At 31.8% G+C, this 22,183-nt stretch overlaps 1 protein-coding gene and 1 pseudogene across 2 annotated transcripts; one reads left to right on the top strand and one right to left on the bottom strand.

Moving 5' to 3' along the window:
- Positions 1–125: 125 nt before the first annotated feature.
- LOC111292059 (serine/threonine-protein kinase STY17-like) lies at positions 126–19,128 on the bottom strand (annotated as a pseudogene). Its single transcript, XR_016345753.1, has 12 exons — positions 18,927–19,128; positions 5,825–5,913; positions 5,685–5,735; positions 5,028–5,209; positions 4,806–4,937; positions 3,458–3,531; positions 2,892–3,067; positions 2,671–2,745; positions 2,230–2,387; positions 1,910–2,008; positions 1,729–1,836; positions 126–467 (listed from the first exon to the last, which is right to left on the bottom strand). The product of XR_016345753.1 is annotated as a serine/threonine-protein kinase STY17-like (transcript).
- Positions 452–1,305, top strand: IQD20 (IQ-domain 20). Its single transcript, XM_022884247.2, has 2 exons — positions 452–772; positions 901–1,305. Exons 1-2 carry the CDS (start codon positions 545–547, stop codon positions 1,069–1,071), a joined length of 399 nt encoding a protein of 132 aa, XP_022739982.2. The 5' UTR covers positions 452–544; the 3' UTR covers positions 1,072–1,305.
- Positions 19,129–22,183: the final 3,055 nt, after the last annotated feature.

Raw genomic sequence — 22,183 nt, 5'->3', positions numbered from 1 at the left:
GTTACTTTTATATTAAAAGATGACAGAAAAGCTAAGAGAAACATGCTAACTTTGATTTGAGTAGGCAAAAGCTTGCACCTCAGCATTTAGAAGACAACCATAGCACAGGAACCATTGAAATTAGGTAGCAGCAAGTAAATTAATACTATTAATTAACAAGAAAGACGCGTTTGGAACTCTTAATTGACCATCTGTTTAATATAACTTAACACAAGAAAAATAAAATAGAATTCGCATTTTGAATTCCTTCTCAACCGGGGAATTGAAACTAAAAGTTGGTTGGGCTATAGACGCGTGGTAGAATAGAATGCTTCAAAGCTACACAGACTGGTGGGCATAGATATTCATCCCACCACGTTCTTATTCTGACAAGCATTATGCAAGAAAAAATTATGGAAAACTATATATACTCTTCTAAAAAAAATTGGTGCGCACAGCACGACTCCTTCCTTTAAAGCGACCTCTTCCTGCAGTGAAGATCAGGACATTAAATCAGATAGGAAACCTAGCTCAAGCAAGAAAGAAAAACGACAGACTTGGAAAGATGGGCACTGCTAGAAACTGGTTCAACACAGTCCGAAAGAAGTTTATCAAGTCATCTCAAAGAGATATCACCATTCTCCACAGCGGAAATCTCAGTGACCACTCAATGATTAGAGAAGCTAGAGACTTCCCCAACATCTCAGTTTCATCAACATCATTTCAAAGAGAACATTTAACCAGAGAAGACCTTGCAGCAATTAAAATCCAATCAATTTTCAGGGGTCATCTCGTAATTACGTCTTAACTGGGTCACATTTCTTTTTCAAAGATTTTTTTCTCAGAGTTGAGTTAAACTACTAATACTTTCGTTTGCTGGTTTTGATAATTGAAAATTATAATGGTAACAATTTTAAACAGGCAAGACGAGCATATGGAGCTTTGAGAAGCCTAGTTAAGCTGCAAGCAGTGGCCCGCGGGGCGTATGTCAGGAAACAAGCACAAATAGCACTGCAGTGCATGCATGCACTTGTCCGTTTACAGGTCAGGGTTCGAGCCCGGCAACTCCTTGGCATGTATAATGATCACTAGTGATGCAAGGTGCCTAATTCTCATTTACAAGCCATCGGGCATTGGCCATCCTTTTTGGTCATAAATTTCAGCTCAAAGTTTCCGATACACAATAAATCCTATATTCTCTCGTCTCAAAATTTCAAGTAACATGAGAAACATGTCAGAGGAGGGAATGAGATTCTGATGAATTAATTACTCAGATTTTGTTTAATCCTCATCCTTAGTCTGTTATTTATTCATTTTGCTTTGCCTTTCCTGCCTATGTTTTCTCTTCTTTGTCGGGGGGCAAAATTCTTTATCTAATTACTAAATGGTTGACCAGACCAAACTGTAGACAATAGGAAAAAGCATAGACGAGCAGGTGAGGGTTCTTTTCACCAATCATCCACTTCCTGCTCTTTACATATCAAGCCCATAAGAAGTTCTTACTGCTGTTTTCAGATTACACACGGTAGATATTGCAAAAAGACAAAAATGAAAAGGCAAGTATTAGTGTTTTACGTAACAGCTAAGATAGGAAAGAAAAATATGAAACAGAGAGCAATTGTAACTTAAACCGCCAAAAACTGAATCGCTGCCATCATGCACACCTCTGTACGGCATAGCTCATCATGCATAATGGTAGACAATGGAAAAAGCATATGATAAGATACAGAACATGCAGTCAAGTAATACCTTTGGTTTACAGCATCCTCTTTTGTCTTGGGTTAAATGGTGTCCCCTTATCATAGCTGAGAAAAAACCGCCATATGATTTGTTCTTGCGGGCGATCTTCCCCTTCATCTGCAACATGTTTCAAAATTACCATGCTTAGAATTGTTTAATACGACAGAAGGAAAGTTCTATGGATACTCACCTCTTTAGCTATTTGTTGAAGGATATCTATAATTTCAGAGAAGTTAGGTCTTTGAGTTGGGTCCTGCTCAAGCAGTTGTCCTAGTCTTGGGTGAGAATGCTTTGGATTGTAAGGCGTGGGCGTAAAGGATCCATATAAACAAAATATCCTCATTAGCACAAAATGAAAAATTCATAGTTTCATATTTATACTAAAAAACAAGTACCTTTTGCACCACACTTACTGCTGCTTGTAATGGAGTTCAGAGAGCATATGGGTGCTGGCATTTTGAATGTAAGAATAAATCAGTTGTAAAGATGTATAATCTCAAACTACCATACTTGTAGATGAAAGAAAGTTTGCCATAGACAAGCATGCACGATCAAAACCATACTTTGTCCTTTCAAAACAGTGTCTTCTCCTGTCAGCAGCTCCCAGAGAACTATTCCAAAGCTAAAAGCATCTGCCTTGTGTGATCATATGTTTTTTGCTCAACAACCTACATTAATTAAAGATTGGTGAAAGAAATATTAGAGTGTAAGCATTTTCTAGACATGTTTGAAGTGTAAAGCACAAGGTGGATCAAATGACTGGAAATTAGAAATGATTCTTTAGTCTTGATATGGAAGGAAATTAGAGAGACTGAACACCATAATCACATGTTTCGTTGACCATGAAGCAACATGAAAAACAAAAGTATAATGCAAGATTATCTGAGTAGCTAATTACTATCATGTAAAGAATGCAAAAGAGAAAACATACTGTCCAAGAAAAATGAATACCTCAGGAGCCATCCAGCGCTATGTTCCAGTTTCAGCTGTCACTCTAAAATCTCCAAAATCAGCAACTTTAACAACCTGTCGAGGATGGACCAACAATTTTAGGACAAATATCAGCAATTAATATGTTATAGTATTTACAGCATACTATAATTCGAAAACAACCATACATATCCAATTCCAATGTAAAGTCAAATCTCCATCTACTAACAAAATCATCTTACTTGATTTTCATCCATCAGAAGATTGGCAGTTTTCAGGTGCCTGTGGATGATGTTATTTTGATGCAAATAATTCATTCCCTTGGAAATATCAATGGTTGTTTTGAGTAGAGATGGCAACTTAAAAATGCCCCTTTACTTATGCAGATAGTCATATAAGCTACCTCAGGCCATGAACTCTGATAAAGAACAAATATCACTGTCAAATCTGACTATCTGTAAAAGGAAACAAAATGTGTCTGTTTTTTAATAAAGCCACAGAGTTTATCATCAAAGATTTAAAAGGGATGAAAAAGCATATGCATCCGAAAATTTAAATTTTGGTATACAAATAGGAATTCACAGACTATAAATTCGTAATGGTAGGTTTTCTGTCAATCTCTCAGTTTGGACTCCAAAGCCAGAATTGTTCCCTTCTAGCAACATAATTATAGACTATATCCGGTAAAGATGAAAAACAGCAACTCTTAACAGCACCATTGTTGAAGAAAAGTTTCAAAATTTTATGCATCACAGAAGAAATTATAAAGCATATTAAAGCATAGCTGGAAAATTTCGTTAGATTATACCAGTTACAATGCACAGGTTTGGAGCTCTTGTATATGCACCCATGAATTGAAAAAGATTCTTATGCCGAACTTTCCTGCAAAGAGGAAAAGAAAAAGGTTGATATTCCACTGCATGTGAGTCGGCCTTGAAGATAAGTACCAAGCAGTCTTACCCTCCAGGAACCAACTCTATGATTAGCACATTAATACATTCAATAACTTGGGAAGTTCTTAAATTCAACTATAATTTGTGAGAAACAGTGAGATGTCTGGATGAACCCTGCCACAATTTTCTGGTAATATTCACACCCAACATATATACAGACTGACAAATGGCATCATTTTTAGTTCTATAGAAGGCTATTAGGAAAATGATGGAATTCAGACTTCATTAGAACTGACTAGTAATACAACAAAAAATAGAATAAATGGAAAGTGTTTTTTGAGGGAACTGAAATGGCAACGTGCACCGAAAATAGATATCCTGCGACTGCAAGCTAAATATAGCCTATTTAAGAGCTCTGTCCTTCCGAAACATTCCAACCTCCTTTTAGTGCTAACTGTCCAATATTTAAGAATAAAGCAGCAGCAACAGTTATCCCTTTTCGGTTTTTTAGTACCAGACACCCAATTTTTGCCAGCATTTTATTCATTTGAAAATTAACCATATGCTTAGAACTTGAAGCAACTACTATTTCAGACCAACTACAGAGGGATAGGAAGAGAATGGGTGGAGAATGTGTGTTTTGCGAGGCATGTGAAGAATGGAGGGAAACATTCAAGAAAGCAAAATTGTGCCCAATAAATTGGATGGCCATGGAAATAAACATGACATTTGAATGATCTCATCTTACAAGAGAAACTATGAATGGAAGACTATACCCTCCAGGAAGCCAAACATTGCCTCAACATCCTTGGATATGACAATGGAAGGTGAATAAATTAATATTCTCCCCTTGAAAATGTCAAGAACTCAAAATAAAGCCTCTTGTAAAGAATTTGAATTTGAATAATAGCCCCAATAACTCATAGGAGACTTCAAGATGATGATTTCCTTCTTCCCTAATCATAACTTCAAATCTACTCAGGTGTCTATTATAACACTAAACATCAGTGCCAGCCAGTCAATCAAAATTTGGTCAAGATTGAACTACACATATTTATCCTACAAATTAAAAGATCCCTCAGAAGAAAAATTCAAGACATAATCCTGTAAACTTAAACTTAGAGAAAGAATAATCCCTTTTTATTTAATAAGAAACATCTAATTACAGGAAAATTAATAAAATCCAAGAGTGTAGAGAATGCTTATCAGAGATGTGACAGGTTCTCTTCGCAACAATTAACATATACTTGTACTTCAACAAACCTCATATTATAAACTTCTTGAGAAAACTCTCTCAGCATTTCTCCTGTAACCCACTTGAGGACTTTAATAGCCACTTCTTGACTGCAATGGACTTTAATAGCTGCTTCTTGACAACAATATGTGCCTCTGTATCTGAAGATGTTAAATGAGATGATGAGTTAGAACTTGTAATCTCCCAAAACAAAAAGAGAAAGAAGAAGGCTTGTAACTGACGAAACTTACATATCACCATATGACCCAGATGTGATCTTGGTTTCAATTTTGAGCTGCCTGGCATCAATTACACATACATCAGTTCCATCGGTAGGGATTTCAACATAATTGAGTAAGGAAATTACCCCGTCTTTGATATGCTCAGTAATAGCACATATTGAACTCTTTCTAGAATAAGATTGCTCCTGTAGCTAATTATAAACCATCAGAAAAATAGGTTGGCTCTAACAATCCATAAAAAAAAATGATTGTTAGTATGATTTTACAAGTCAAGAAGTACAGGAAGTTAGGTTGATCTACTAAAAAGCAGTCGGTATGCATCTGTTTGAAGGACAATTGCTAAAAAGCTAAGAACCTTATAGCTGAAAAGTGAAAATCGAAATTAACCTTTTCACCTTCTGATAAGTTATATTTAGCATTTAACCTTTCGAATTAAAAAGAGGAGTTAAAGCTTCAATTTAATATCCTTGAGCATTAACTTTTTCAACCGCATGGCTCATAAATACAGAAATGATATATAAAAAAAAAAAAATTCAGTTCCAAGATTAATAGCCATATTTGGCTCATATGGCTTGACTCAGCACTAATAGCAAAAGATATATGTGATGCCATTCATGAGCATCAAAAAGAATTAGTGAATTGTGAATAACGTGGCAGAAAAGGTACCTTAAACTTTAAAATTTCCTTCTGCAATGCATTTTTGAGCTCCTTGATTTCCTAAAATATTAATGAGTGAATCATTGCTCTCCAGCCTTAGCATTAGGCATTTCATCCAATTATTAGAATGAAGATATATAGGAGCATACCTCAAAAGGCCAACCATCAACAACAAAAACATCCAAAGAATACCCATCGGCAGTGGAAAAATGAGCTTCTTGAATGTTCAATCCAATCTCTGCAAGTAAAGAAGTCAACTGCAAAAATAATCATCAATATCAATCATTCATTGCAAGAGAAAGTTCATCAAAAACATTCCAGATGGGATCTTCCCGGAACAAGAACATAGTCAACTATAAATACCAAATAAAGTGTTCAAATTCTTTTCTTTTTATATGAAATTCAGCGATTAACATTACCAAGACAGCTTTATTGAATAAGCAATCAAATTACACCATTTGTCATGTTAAGAAACAATAAAAGTACACCAATATCTGTCTGAAATTTGCTATAACACATAATGCTGCACTTCAACAAGGCAAGAGAAGAGAAAGCATTAAACTACTTAAGGACTTTTGGCTGGTCAACTGTTGAAAAGGTAATCTCGTGCACAGGCCTACAAGATTCCACATTACAGAATAATATTTATATCAAATTTCATTGTGCAACTATTAGCAAAATGCAATGGATTAGACTTTGTTTAAATGAAAAAAGCAAGCAAAATAGAAATTGAATAGGCTCATGAGCTTCAAAGCCACATAATATGCAGATGAGAAAGGAGAAAGCCAATTTGCACCATAAGACTAAGAAGAGATAGTGATCAACTCATCAAAATCCTTACTGCAAAAGTCGTGATGTTGAATTCACAGCACTTTCTCCATCTTCAACATGATATCTACTTGCTTGAAGAGCAAGAGCTTCAAGATTAGGCAATGAACCAAACGTAGGCGGAGGGTGGATGCCGAAGAAAGACAGAAACAGCACAGCATGAATCCCCAAAAAGAAAACCACGGTTAAGTTTGGATCTAGAAGTAACAGAGAAGAAGACCCGAAAGTTAATCCATGTAGATACAACTTTAACCATGATTAGCCTTAACCCTATCTATTTGAATGATAAGCACTTTATGCATCTTCTTTCATAGAAGAAACAGAACAAACAGGGTCAATAGAATGCGCGGAGGCGACAGGAAAGACCTACAGAAGATTCCAGAATCACACAAAATTGCAACTTGACAGACATCAGTCACTAATCATGTCAAAGCTAAATAACATTGATCTCCAGGATATCATGATGCTAATAAGGTATTCCACATTAAAATTGAAGTCGTAAATAGAAATCCCTTCTTACTAAGTTACAAAGAATAGAATTGGAAGACATGCAGAGATGTTTAGCTGCACAATTCGAACTTCAAAACAGGACAATTAGCAGGGTCCTCAGCCAAATAAACTAATCTTTTATGTGTTAGCACATCTTCTGCCCACTTCACATTCACATCCAATGCATATCTATCAACAGTAACAGAAATCTCAAAACATCAAGGGAGAAAAACTCATAGTTCAGTTTAAGCTCAAGTATTAAATATTTCAAAAAAAGAAATAATACCAATAACTTCGAACTTCATTAACTAGACTAATGTGAAGGATAATGAAAAAGATGGGAAAAGACAAACAAAAGTCTCACCTTTACACGACTTTTTTGCTGGTTTAATTTGGGCTTTTTTTTTTTGTTAAACGACAAAATGATTTTTTTTTTTTGAAGGGGAGGATAACTATGAATCTTGCACCAATTGTAAGATTCATGAATCTTATCTCAAACTTTTCATTTCAATCATTAGCAGTCAAACCCTAATCAATACCAATTCCAAACATAAATATTTGTGATGGACAAAGCAAAAAACTTGCATTATGAAATAATAAAATCCGAATATCCTCATGTCTCTACTTTAACCGACGTAAAATCTTTATTCAAATATCCTACGAAGAAAGATTGCCACCAACTATAAAAAATAGAAGACATAGACCATCCTCAACATTTATTATTCCAATACCAAGAAGGATGAAACATGTGGAATAAAACCAAGTGTGATGAACTTGATGGAAAAGAGCAATAGCGGCATGAGTAAGACTATGGCAGAAGATGGCTATGTCAATTATTAATATATTGGGGTTGGGGTCAGTTATTACTCTATTGGCTAGTAATACTATGCAAATTTGTATTTTTTACAGTTTGCACCACAGTTCCACAATAGCTTTATTTAAATAATTTATGGCTATAACTGATTTTCAGGAATGGAAAGATAATTTCTCCTCTGAATCCCTCTCTATTCTCTTCTTCGTCTCCTCAATCATTCTCTGTTCTCTCTTTAGTCTTTTCAATTCTCCTCTATTCTCTTCTTAATCTCTAAACCCCTAACCAAGTCACAACTGAGTCATGACAAATTGGTATCAGTGCCTTTTGCGATCTCATATCAATGTTGGGAAAGAGTAGGAAACAACTCTCCATGGTTGAAGGCACTCGGTTGAATAGCTTACATGAACAAGTCCAAAGTATCTTGACGAAATTGAAGGACATAAAGGTAACATAGACCTCCATGTCAAAACTATGGGAAGATAAAAAAAAGGAGTCCGAAATCAAGATGGCTAAGAATCACAATAGTTTGACCAAGATGTTAGAATCTTTACTGTAGAAAAAGGAATCTACATCTACAACCCAGCCAAATCTAGGAGGAAAGGAGCATGTTGGTAGTTCTCATTTGGCTTCGTTGGTGCAAACCAAAAAGAAGGGTAAGAATAGATAACTGTTATTGATGAATATAATAAGTTTAGCTATAAGCCTGATGATTAGGCTTACTACCAAAACTTCAGCAGGATAGTAACCTTAATAATATACACAATAACGTGATGGCAGGCAAACATATTGAAGCTTCATCTGGGACCAACTACCCTTTAAGCTTAAATGCTTTTACCCTTGGCCAAAAATCGAACTTCCATTATTCAAAGGTGAGAATCCTAAAGTATGGTTAAGAAAATGTTAGAGGTATTTTACCATTTTTGGAGTGTCAGATCATCAGAAAATAGAGATAGCTGCCATGTATTTAGCTGGTAGAGTAAAAATCTGGTTTGATGGATACTTGATGCAAAAACCAAGATTTACATGGTAGGAATTTTCTAATGATCTCTGCTAGAGATTTTGTGACAAGACCTGTTCAAATGTGATTAAGGAGTTCAACAAGCTAACTCAAAGAGCACAATGGAAGAATATCAAGAGCAATTTGAAGAGCTCAAGCCATTCATGCTTCAGAATAACCCCATTTGGATGAGTTATATTGCGTACCCAGTTTTATAAGTGGCCTAAAGGAAGATCTCAAAACAAGAGTTAAGGCTAGCGAGCCTCGGACTTTGGCAGCAGCCTATAGGCAAGCTAAGTTACATTAGCTAGCTTTGGAAGTTGAATAAAAAAGAAACAAATCTCCTACTAAACCCAGTTCCACCAATAACACCTATACCCCTTTCAAGAACCCTTATAACCCCTGGTCCCAACCATATAAAGTCAACCCCAACACAATATCAACTGCACAAAAGCAAACTCTCTTGAAGCAAAGAAGATTGCAGAACCTATGCTTTAGATGTGGTGAAAAATTCTTTCCAAGCCACATTTGCAAGAACAAACAGTTGAACTCCATCATGGTGGAGGAATTTTTAGAAAAAAAAGAAGGATGATACGGAACTAGTTGACAATAGTTAGGATATCCACAATGAAGTAGACCAAGCGGATGGTAATTTGGAAATCTCTATTAATGCTCTAACAGGTCACATTGGATACAACACGCTAAGAATACAAGGGAATGTGAAGGGGAAACCTTTGAATACACTTATCGATAGTTGAAGTACTCACAATTTTGTGACTCCTAGATTGGCTAAGGATGGGGTGGAGTTAACGTGTACTAATCCTTTGGCTATAACTGTAGCTAATGGTGAGAGGTTGTATAGTACAGCCAAATGTAAACAGCTTGAATGGATAATGCAAGGGCATAAATTTACTCATAATCTAAGAGTTTTGGTGCTTGGAGTTGATTGGATGAGGAAATATAGTCCTCTTGTATTTGATTTCAATGACATGTCAATGAGTTTCAAAAAAGAACAAAAAGTTACATTAAAAGGTGATCCAATAAAGCTAGCCTGAAGCTTATTTCTGGAGATAAATTGCAGAAGCTAGCCTACAAGGATCCTGAGATGAGGGGGAAATGTTCATAATTAATGGGGAATGTGATCATGTGGAAAAATCAATTGTGCTTGAGCCAATAATAGCTTCCTATGAGGACATATTCAGGGAGCCTACAGGATTACCACCAGAGAGAGTGCAAGATCATAGCATACCCTTGAAACCATGCTCTTAACCTGTTAACCTAAGACCCTATAGATTCAACCATTATTAGAAGAATGAGATTGAAAGGCAAATAGTAGAAATCTTGTCTTCCTCTCTCACACAAACCAGCAAAAGCCCCTTTGTTTCTCCTTGTTTGTTAGTTAAGAACAAGGATGGCACTTGGAGGATGTGTATTGACTACAGACAATTAAATGCAATGATAGTGAAAAATAAATTATGTATACAGAGGGTGAATTAGATCACTCTAAATTTTTTTCCAATAATAGATTTCAATATAATTGAATGAAAATTAAAATCAGTATCAAAATATGATGCAAATAACAATAAATTGATGAACTATAAGCAAATATAAACTATAATTAAAATAAAGAGATAAGGATAAAGAAATCAAACACAAGGATTTATAGAGGTTCAATCCTTCTCCATAAGGCACCTACGTCCTCTCTCTTGGTTGTCCACACCAAGACCTCAATCCACTAATTGAAAAAAAGCTCTTAAAAGATACAAACCTATCTTATACTAAATCTCTCTCTTTTTCTTAAAGCTTAGATAGCAACCTCTACCTTTACAATATCAAAAGGATACCTCACCTCTTACTTACAAGATAACCCAAATGATTTTTGCAAACAAAAAATACCTCTCAAGGTTGAGTGTTTGCCCAATGAAGGACAAAGAAATTTGATGAATGAACAACAACAATGATTTTGATACAACAAATACAAAAGATATGAATTTTAAGCTCTAACTCTTAATTCTTTGAGAAAATGAAAATATAACTTGTTGGCTCTTGCTCTCTTGGTTCATCAATCTTCTTGGTGTGTTGGAGTGCCCAATTTATAGAGGAATTGAATAACTAGCCATTGGGGATGATATGTTATTAGGTATAATTATTTACCTTTCTGTTTAAATAACAATAATATTGTTTTTACTATAGATAAAGAATCTATAGAAATACCTTTAGTAAAAAATCATTAACATATATGTGATTCTAATTTTTGACCTAAAACCAATAAAATTAAAATTAAATCAATTAGTGAAACACATTGGTTATATAAAATTTTCTTTGACAATTTTAGTGAGGAAGCATTAAAATTATGCTCTACAAGTCTTCATTTTTGTAGTCTAAAAGTTATTGATTCAAAGAAAATAATTAGAGTAAAACCAATGATCTACACTAAACAAGATAGAGATGAATTTGATATACAAATCAATGAACTTTTACAAAAAGGACTTATAGAACCCACTACTAGTCCACATTCAAGTCTAGCATTTATGATTAGAAATTATGCTGAACAAAAAGGAGAAAAAGCCAAAATGGTAATCAACTATAAAAGGCTTAATCAAAATTTAATATTTGATGGATATTTTATTCCTAGAAAAGATGTGTTAATAAACTTAGCAAAAAATCCTAAATATTTTAGTAAATTTGATTGTAAATTAGGATTTTGGCAAATAATGCTAACTAAAGAGTCAAACCCATTGACAGCCTTCAATGCACTAAAAGGCCATTATCAGTGGACAGTCATGCCCTTTGGACTTTGTAATGCTCCACAAATTTTTCAAAGATGGACAACACCATTTTTGGGAAATATAAAGATTTTTTTATGGTATATATTAATGATATACTTATATTTTCTGAAATATTAAATAAGCACAGGAAACACCTAAATCTTATAGTTCAAGAATTTATAAAACATGGTATAATATTAAGCCCTAAAAAGATAGAGCTTGTAAAAACTAATATAGAATTTCTAGGATTAAATTTATCTTCATATGCTCTTACTTTACAAAATCATATTATAGTAAAAATCAAAGAATTTCCAAAACAATTGGAAGATAAAAAACAACTTCAAAGTTTTCTAGGTTTTCTCAATTATGGAAAACAATTCATTAAAACTCTCTCTAATAAAGAGAGAGTTTTACAAGAGAAACTAAGAAATGATATACCTTTTTCTTGGACAAAAGACGATTCTGATATTATTAAACAAATAAACTCAGATCTTAAATTTATACCTAAAGTATATCTTCTTAAACCAAAAGAATTACTCATTCTTGAAACAGATGCTTCAGAGGATGTGTAATTAAATCAAAAGTATATACTCAAGAATTAATTTGTAGATATAATTCAAGAAAATTTAAACCTAATGAGATAAAATATATTATTTTTGCAAAAGAGTTGCTAGTAATAAAAAATGCAATAACAAGATTTCATATTTGTTTAGCACCTAAAAATTTTATTATTAGAACTGATAATCAAGTAGTTAAAGACTTCTAAAAAAATAAAAAATTAGAAACTAATACTAGAAGGATTAGATTGTTAATTTTTTATGCCAATATAATTTTTCTATTGAATTTATTAAAGGATCTAATAATGTTCCTGCTGATTTTTTAAGTAGACCAGATAGATAGCAACAAAAAACCTCTTAAGCAACAAGGACAATGGATCATCATTCAAAAGAAGCAATCTAAACAAAAGATTTCTTCTCAAAATCCTAATCCAGGATTATCGTATCCTACTCCTTTTAGACCACCTATCCCTTATCCTAATCCAAAATATCTTTAGTCTCCTCAAACATATTTTTCTTTCTCACAACTTTCATTACAATCAGTAATGGAACCTATTCAAGTTGCCAACAATTCTCAATTTTCGCAGGATCCAAACCAATGGACACCTATTTTGTATTCTGAAATTCTTCAAAGAACTAAGAAATTACTTAAGCCAATGCAACCTCCTCTTGAAATAAAAGATTTTTATAATCCAGACTTACCCCCTGAATTATATAATCTACTTAATAATGTATGAAACCCCTGTATATCTAAAAGCAAAACTAATTTTAGAAGAAATATGACAAAATTAGCACAAGTTTTAGCTAATCAAGTTGAACAACAAGCTTGATTTCAAAAAATTGTATTCAAAACAATGTATACAAGTAACTTGCTAAAGGAGCAAGATCCAGAATTTTTTGCTATTGATGAAAATTAATACTCCCTTGAAGAGATAAACAATCTCATAGAACTGTGTGAATTTTTTGAAAAACAAAAATTTTCTTCTAAAATATTAAAATTAAAGAAAATTTTAATGTTTGAAAAAGCTGCAATTTTCTTACCCAAAGAGATATTTCAAAGAATAAATATCACTATTCTTCTTGAAATAGAAAAACTATTACAAGAACAATTTGCAGATTATAATTTTCAAAAAGACAAATTCTATGATATATCTTGAAAATACTGGAATAGGAAAGCCCTTTTCAAAAAATAAAATTTAGACTCATCCATATTGATAGATAGAACTTCTATTTATTTGCTGAATAGACAGATCGACCGAAAAAATCATAACTATACTTAACAATAAAATATTGGGAAAAGCCCACATACGACGAAGATTTTTTGTTGCCGTCGGAAAAAGTAGGAGTCCCATTCCTATTAAAATAGGAATTGGAAGTGGCACAAAAGGTATGATCCATGAATATTGATATGTATGCTCCATAAAAACTTTTTTCTTATTCTTTCTTAATTAATCGTTTCTGATTCACCGGCTCTTATCTCTTTTGATGGAAAGGGAGCAATAATACAATCAAGATATTACAAAGTTAACTGGAATTTTCTATTATTAATCTTTTAATCTTTCTCAAATATTTCAAAAATATTCAAATTTCGAAGTTAGAAGTAATCAAATGATATCACCGAGTTACTAATGGAAAAAAAAAAATATTCTTTTTTTCATGAACCATTCGATATAACAAGCATCAAAATTGGATTAGGAGGCCAAATAATTGTACAAAATTTTTCTTTCCACTTGATAAAACAATTCCCTGCTTTTATTAAATCAAAATTTATTGATTTCATAAAAAATGATAAATATATTTCCTATATTCATTTCAGCATTACCAGCCTACCAGGGATTTGTCAAAAAGAAAGGTTTATCCTACCCTATCAAAAATGGAAAATTTCAAAATTGAAGGAAGGACCTCTTCTTGAAAAAATCAATGAGAATTATGAACAGCTTAATCAAGCTTTAAGGAAGTTCTCATCATCTAATCAATACCAATTCCAAACAAAAATATCTATGATGGAAAGCAAAATACTTGTATTGTGTAATAATAAAATCTCAATATCCTCAGATCTCTGTTTCAACCGACGGCCGTAAAATCTTTATTCAAAGATCCTACAACGAAAAAAGACTACTACCAACTGAACCACAAGTAGTGTATCTTTTGAAACATTTATAAAAAATGGAAGACATAGACCATCCTCAACATTTATTATTTCAATACGAAGAAGGATAGAACATCTAGAATAAAATCAAGACCAGTTCTCCACAATCATTCAACCCGAATGATGAAAAATTAATAAATCTTGATATTATCCAAGAAGTATAGAATAGCCTGTAAAATTAGCATCAACAAGATGAATAAAGAAAACAATAAGTTAACAATTGCTCTTAAAAATGTAAATATATTCATTATAGTATAAATTATTGTAATCTTTTGTAAAGTCAAAAGTTGCTTTTATTATTATTAAAAATAGGTATTGACAGTTAGTTACATACTCTATAGATATTAATAATTTGTTACCTACTCTAATTAATAAGAGGAAACATTTGTATTATAAAGACTGAGGGGATAAGAAGGAAAGATAAAGACTCCCTTCTCCACTTTTCTTCTTCTTCTATCAACTTTTTGTTGATTAAGTTCCATAGGTGTAAGCTTAGTATCTATTTCTTCATCTACTTCTTCAAAGGGTGAATATTCTATACCACTAGTTTTATCTTTTACTACTGGATTAGTAGTTAAAATTTGATCTTTTCCTTTATCTTTTTCATCTAACCTATTTTCATCACTAGTATTATAATTAAGCATAAAATGATAAATAAACTTTTTAAAAAGTTCTATGTGTTTTTCATATAGTTCTTCTATCATATTCAAATAATCAATCCTCTCTTTTGGATCAATGGTTTTTTTCATTTTATACTTAAGGTGTTCTATAAAACTCTTATAAGATTTAAAGTTTAATTTTTCTGCTTTAGAAAAATCACGTGGTTGAAAAAATGATGGTTTATCATCATTGAGAGTAAGAATAACATTACCATAATATAAGGGTCCAAAGTCATTTGACTTTTATCAGTTTCTAATAATTCTAATTTTTTATTAATATTTATTAATAACTGTTTAAAATCTAAATTAGTCACTTGTCCTAAATTCTCTATTTTTGATTCTGATATATCAACTTTATTAAACAATTTTTTAAAAAAAGTAGTAGATAAATCTACTAATCATTATGGCTAATTATCAATATATGATTTTCTAATTAAGAATCCACATACAAACTATGATTATAAGGTTTTTTTGAACAAACACAGTTTTAAATATCTTGCTCCACGTTCTCGGTACCTAAGATCATTTGTATACCTTTCAAAGATCTCTAAAGGTAGATTTAAAGGCCACAACGAAGCCACAACACCAGCACAGAGATAGTAAATAGATATATGGGTTTTAAAACATAAAGCTTAAAATTAAAAGCTATGAAAGTAAAAAAATACTTACAATGATAACTGGGATTTGGAGATCTCAAATAGAAAGTATATATATCTAAATACTGATTTGTACAGTCTATGATATGCAAGAGTCTTTACAAACTTTTTTACAGGGCTTTGATACCAATTACAAATGAGAGATAATTTATGGGTGAGAAAGGTGAGAGAAAGATGTATAGGAGAGAAAGAAAGAGTAGAAAAAGAAGAAAAGTGGAGAAATGAGTCCCTATCTTTCCTTTTTATCCCCTCGACCTTTATACTACAAATGTTTCCCTCATTAGTTAGAGTAGGTAACAAATTATTAATACTTATAGAGTAAGTAACTAATTGTTAATACCTATTTTTAACAATAATGAAAGTAACTTTTGACTTTTACAAAAAGATGACAATAATTTATACTGAAATGAATATATCTACCTTTTTAGCAGTAATTGTTGACTTGTTGTTTTCTTTATTGTTGATGCTGATTTTGCAAGCTGTCCTATCTTTCTTGGATATTATCAAGATTTATTAATTCATCATCATCCGAGTTAAATGATTGTGGAGAATTGGTCCTGATTTTATTCCAGATGTTCCATTCTTCTTTGTTAACCTTGAATTGATTTTTATTTTAAAATGATAAAACATTAAGCTAAATAAGCTTGATCAAGATTTCGAAAAAGATTTATTTAATACATTTTCTTAATATTAATAATTTGGTACTAAATAAATAATATGATTTTTAAAGTTTAAACAAACATTTCTTTATCTTTTCTTATTTCTCAAATCAAAAGTATCTTTAAACATTTTTTTATTTGAGCTTAAATGAATGTCCAATTGTTATCTTTAAAGTGAACAAAGTTTTCCAACATTGAACTTGTTTTATTTTTCTGTACTAATTCACAAAGCTTTAATATTTGAATTTTATAGGATTTGAAAGCTCTTTGAGTCTACTTTCTAATGGATTAAACAAAATCAATATCTAAATTTTTTAAAAAACGATTTTGAATTTTTACTATACACTTTGCAGTTGTTTAAAAATTGCACAAGGGATGATTTTGAAAATTCACTATATTTCATACACAATGAATTAAGTGATGAATTTTATATGGATAGAAAACCCTTTAAATCTAGTTTCTAAATCTTTAAACGGTTTTTGATTTGGATTTCTATAACTCAAGATATGATCAAATTTGTAAGTAGAGTACAAAACAGGAGACAACCACCCAGTTTTGACAGGATCGATCCTCTCAAAGAAAGGATCGATTGATTTTTTACCTAGAATGCATCTTTGTGCTCCAGGTTGAAGAAGGGATCAATCACCTTATGTAGGGGATCGATCACCCTATGTAGGGGGTCGATCACCCCTTTGACAGGATCGATCCCTTACATAAAGGGATCGATCAGGCCATATATTTTCAAACGTGAAATGGCTTCCAAAACATGAACCAATTGATCCCCTTAGAGAAGGGATCGATTGAGTCGTGTTTTTCAAGTAGAAAATGGCATCAAAACTTGAACCAATCGATCCCCTCATAGATGGGATCGATTGGGTAGGCCCTGAAACAACTCCAACGGCTAGTTTATCAAGCTCCAACGGCTAGTTTATCAAGCTTCAACGGCTATTTTCCTCTCCCAAGCATTTACAACAGCTATTTCCCCAATTTCTCTATATATTAAGCATTCTAACACACCAAGAAGATTGATGACTCAAAAGAGCAAGAACCAACAAGCTATATTTTCATTCTCTCAAAGAAATCAAAAGTTTTAGAGCTTTAAAGTCTATATCTTTGTATTTATTGTATCCAAATCATATTTGTTGTTCATTCATCATTTTCTTGTACTTAAACTTAGCAAACACTTAGCCTCAGAGAGGTTGTTCTATTGTTTGCAAAATTACCTTTCATATACAAGGTTGGAAGAGAATAAGAGGTGAGGTATCCTCTTGAGAGCTATGCAATGAGATTGGGTAAAATACTCTAGAAAGTAGAGGTTTCTATCTTAAGCCTTAGAAAGAAAAAGATAGGATTGTATTTTCAATTCAAGATTAGTGAATTGAAGTCTTGGTGTGGACAACCAAGAAGAGAAGACCTAGGTACCTTATGGAGAAAGACCGAACCTTTATAAATTTTTGTGTTTGATTTCTCTATCCCTATCTCTTTATTTTCATTGTTGATTATATATACTCCTAGATATATCAATTTATTGTTATTTGCATCATATTTTGATATTGGTTTTAATTTCCATTCAATTATTTTGAAATTATTGTTTGGAAAAAATTTGGAAAAATCCAATTCACCCACCCTCTTGGATTACCATCTCACCTAAAAAGCTAACATTCTCGGTATTGGAATAATTTTTATAATATTTTTATAATCCAGGCTTACTCTTGAATTATATAATCTACTTAATAATGTATGAAAGCCCATATATCTAAAAGCAAAACTAATTTTAGAAGAAACATAACAAAATTAGCACAAGTTTTAGCTAATCAAGCTGAATAACAAGCTCGATTTCAAGAACTTATATTCAAAACACTATGTACAAGTAACTTGCTAAAAGAATAAGATCCAAACTTTTTTGCTATTGATGAAAATCAATTCTCCCTTAAAGAGATAAACAATCTCTTAGAACTTTGTGAATTCTTTGAGAAGCAAAATTTTTCTTCTAAAATATTAAAATTAAAGAAAATTTTAAAGTTTGAAAAAGCTGCAATTCTCTTACCCAAAGAGATATTTCAAAGAATAAATAGCACTATTCTTCTTGAAAAATAAAAACTACTACAAGAAAATTTTGTAAATTATAATTTTCAAGAAGACAATTATATGATATATCTTGAAAATACTAGAATAGAAGAACCATTTTCAAAAATAAAATTCAGATTTGATCATGAACCATTCGATATAACAAGTATGAAAATTGGATTAGTAGGCCAAATAGTTGTACAAAATTTTTTTCCACTTCATAAAATAATTCCCTGCTTCTATTAAATTAAAATTTATTGATTTTATAAAAAAAAATCAATATTTTTACTATATTCATTTTAGTATTAGCAGTTTATTAGGGATTTATTAAAGAGAAAGATTTATCTAAATATGAGAAATTCAAAAATTGATGGGTGAACCTCTTCTTGAAAAAATAAATGAAAATTTTGAACAGCTTAATAAAAAGTTTTCATCCCCTAATTAATATCAATTTCAAATAGGAATATGGACAAAACAAAAATCTTACATTATGAAATAATAAAATCTCAATATCTTCATATCTCTACTTCAACCGACCGACAGTTGTAGAATCTTTATTCAAAGATCCTACAACGAAGAAATCAGAAATAAAGTGTTAGAGTTAGTACCGAGCAGGTAGTCGATTGAAATGAAGCCAGAGCTGATCATCAAAGCCAGGCAGATTAGCTTCCTCATAATTAGATCCTGGATACGCTTAAGCACCTCGTTGTAAGCGTCCAGCTTTTGCCTGTGATGCCGAGGATTTACATGGGCCAGCAAGTCCACAGCTCTACTCCTGCAGTTCTCAGTGTCCTCTTAAATCGCCATGGGAGTCTCACAGCAACCACTCTCACTAACCAAAACAGGTTAACAGAGAAATCGAGGAATTATAGATTCATCGAAGAAATTCGAAAAACAAAATGAAAACGAAACGGAGAAGGTTGTTATTATATTTGATCGAATTGAGAAAATTTGGAGAGGAAAAGGAAGAGAGAGTTGAGATGAGGCAAAAGCTCCAACTAGAAAAGCCAGAGAGAGAGAGAGATGCCGTGGTGTTGATGTGTGTTACTGCGGGAGGGTACTGAACGTATTCTGTGATCATACATAGTTCTCCACGTCAGCATTGGGACCACCAGCTGGTGCGTCAAAGATTGCCCGCTTATATTATACGTTTATTGCTTGGACAATTTTAATTTTTTTATAATTTTATAATTCTTGGGTTGGGTTGGGCCTATCAAATAACTGGGTTAGCAACTCTTCATTTAACATTGCTTAATAATTTTTATCCTTTTTTTTTTTTTTTAAATGCTCAGTCCACCCTTCGTGCTCTGGGCTCCCACTCGGAGAGAGCATATTTAGATTACAATGAAAAAATTGGATCCTAACCGATTTAACTAGATAAAATCAGTTTAATTATTTCAATTTTGATTTAAATTTCGTTTATATTTTGATTTAAACGGATTATTCGATTAGTTGTCGGTACGTGTAAATGATAATCAATTTGAATAAGAAAATCGATAAAAATTAAATATTTAAAATAATTCATATATCTTAATGATTTTTAATCTTAAGTTATACGCACTCTTTTTTTACCACGTTAAAACCCTAACCCCCCAAATTTTTTTTTCTTCCTTTCCTCATTGCTTCTAGTACCTCTCATCTTTTTTCTTCAATTTCTAATTTGCGATTGATTCTACCCTTCTTCTCTTGTTTCTTCATGAATCCCTTTTAATTTCTTCTCTACTACAATCCCATAGAAACAAAGATAGAATATGAAAAATCTTAAAAGGTAAGTGAAGAAAAAGAGCGTCTTTCTGAAGGTGTGGCATTCAATTGAGAACAAAAGTTATGAGCAGCTTGGGAGGAAGCCATGTCATTGAGACCCAAGGTTTCATAAAGGATTAAAGGGCGGCCGGGGGGGGGGGGAGTTCGGACTGGGAGTCATGGAGCCACTGGTGGCAATGACATCTTCATTGCTTTTTTTTTTTTAATTTTTATGGGAGGTCAAGCAATGGTCTTGCGACTCTCTTCATTTCCTGCATCAGTTCCAGTAGAATCTTGTTATTTGGTATCCCGAAGCAACTCTGACATAATTGAAAAAACTAATAATTAATTAAATTAAATGATTTGATTAATTTCAATTACTTATATCTTGATTGGTAAATTTTACTATTCTCAAATTAAATCAATTAAATTAATTTTTAAAAATTAATTGATTGAAAAAAATTGACTAGACTGTATGATCAGCTCTAGCTTTTTTTTTTTTTTGGGGGGGGGGGGTTTAATTAACTTTTCATAAATTTAAAAAATTTTAATTTTTATCATTTCCCTAAAAATAATGAATTCTAACTCCTTATTTTTATTAAAACAAAAAAATATAAGTGCATGAAATCAGACTAATTAAAATTTTAATAAAATCCCAAAATAAAAAGTCCGTAGAAGCATGCATTCAACATAGATTACTTTTGTTGTGAATAAATCATGACTATAGGTAATTGATGTGATGAAGTGTGAAAATTAATAAGCATGATTTATAGTGTAATAATAATAAAATACACATCCAAGGACAGTGAACCCGTACCACATACTATCTGATTAAATATTCAAATGATTGGGTCAGAGACTAAAGACAAAGGAAAGGAGTTATCCCCGCTAATAGCCCAGGCCAAGGCTCAATATAAATGAATCGATAAAAGCATGATATAAAAGTAGGTGTAGATATTGGGTTTTAAATCAAATATGTCATTTCAACAAAATTAAATGTAAATGGATCGATAAAAGCATAATAAATTATTAGTTTAATTAATTATATTTTTTTATATATATAAAATTTTAGATTCGAATCTTATCAATAATTATTTGTTAGAGTTATATCGAATGTGTGATCTGTAATCATCTGTCTTAAATTATTAGATATGACATATTTTACTTTGATTTAAAAAATTATATAATTTATCTATTTAAAAAAAAAAGATAAAAGCATAAGAGAGAAGTAGCTACTGTCATAGATCGAGACTTAAGCTCTGACTCGTGCGGCTCTAGAACCTAAACATCCACTCATCCGACGTCTCATATCAACCTACCTATCACAATTCATACCCTTGTGAGGTATTGTCCGCTCTGACTTCCTGGTCTCAAGATTTTGTCCTACAAAAGGTGACTCACAAAAAAAAAATGGTGTAAATCATTTTATACCTCAATGACCCTCTTTTTATATTCGATGTGAGATTCATGACTCATCCTTAAGTCTGTGACAATTACACTTAAGATTAGCTATAAATATGAGTTTTTAAATATAGTTTAGGTAGTTGGAAAATGAAGTTTGGGGTAAAAATTTTAAATTTTAAGTTTGAACCCTTTGCATCCTCTTCTTCGATGGATGAATTTATTACAGATGATGCAATTTTGTATGTGGTCTCCTTCGTACATACAAGTTCAAAAATATATAAGTTTTAGAATTTACCGGTAAGTATCTATCGCTCTGCGTTGCGAAAAATTTCAAGAAGAACTAAAATTTTATTTTTTTTGTCTTTTGTAATTTAATAAAATTTAATAATTAAATTATTTAATCATTTGAATACTAAATATATATATCAAATCTATGTCACTTACAAATTTTTTGTTAAATATTATAATATATGTAACTCATTCTAAGATTTAAATTTAAAATTTTTAATTAAAAATCAATTGATTGACAGCATACTTATATCCTATCCAAAAAAAAATTTTAATTATTTGAAATCATAATTTTTTAAATATAAGAAAATTGAAAAGTGTTCTCTTAAAAAAAAATTGAATGCCACTCTGAATTTTCTTGAAATTCATTTTACATTTTATTTTGACATAAATAAAAAGAATGTGAGAAGTTTTGTGAGTTAAAAAAAAA

Source organism: Durio zibethinus, chromosome 10 (assembly GCF_047325235.1).
Source record: "Durio zibethinus cultivar Kanyao isolate XHJ-2024 chromosome 10, ASM4732523v1, whole genome shotgun sequence".
NCBI classification, from domain to species: Eukaryota; Viridiplantae; Streptophyta; class Magnoliopsida; order Malvales; family Malvaceae; genus Durio; species Durio zibethinus.
The sequence above is the reverse complement of the archived record's forward strand: the minus strand, read 5'-3'. Positions and strand labels throughout refer to the sequence as shown.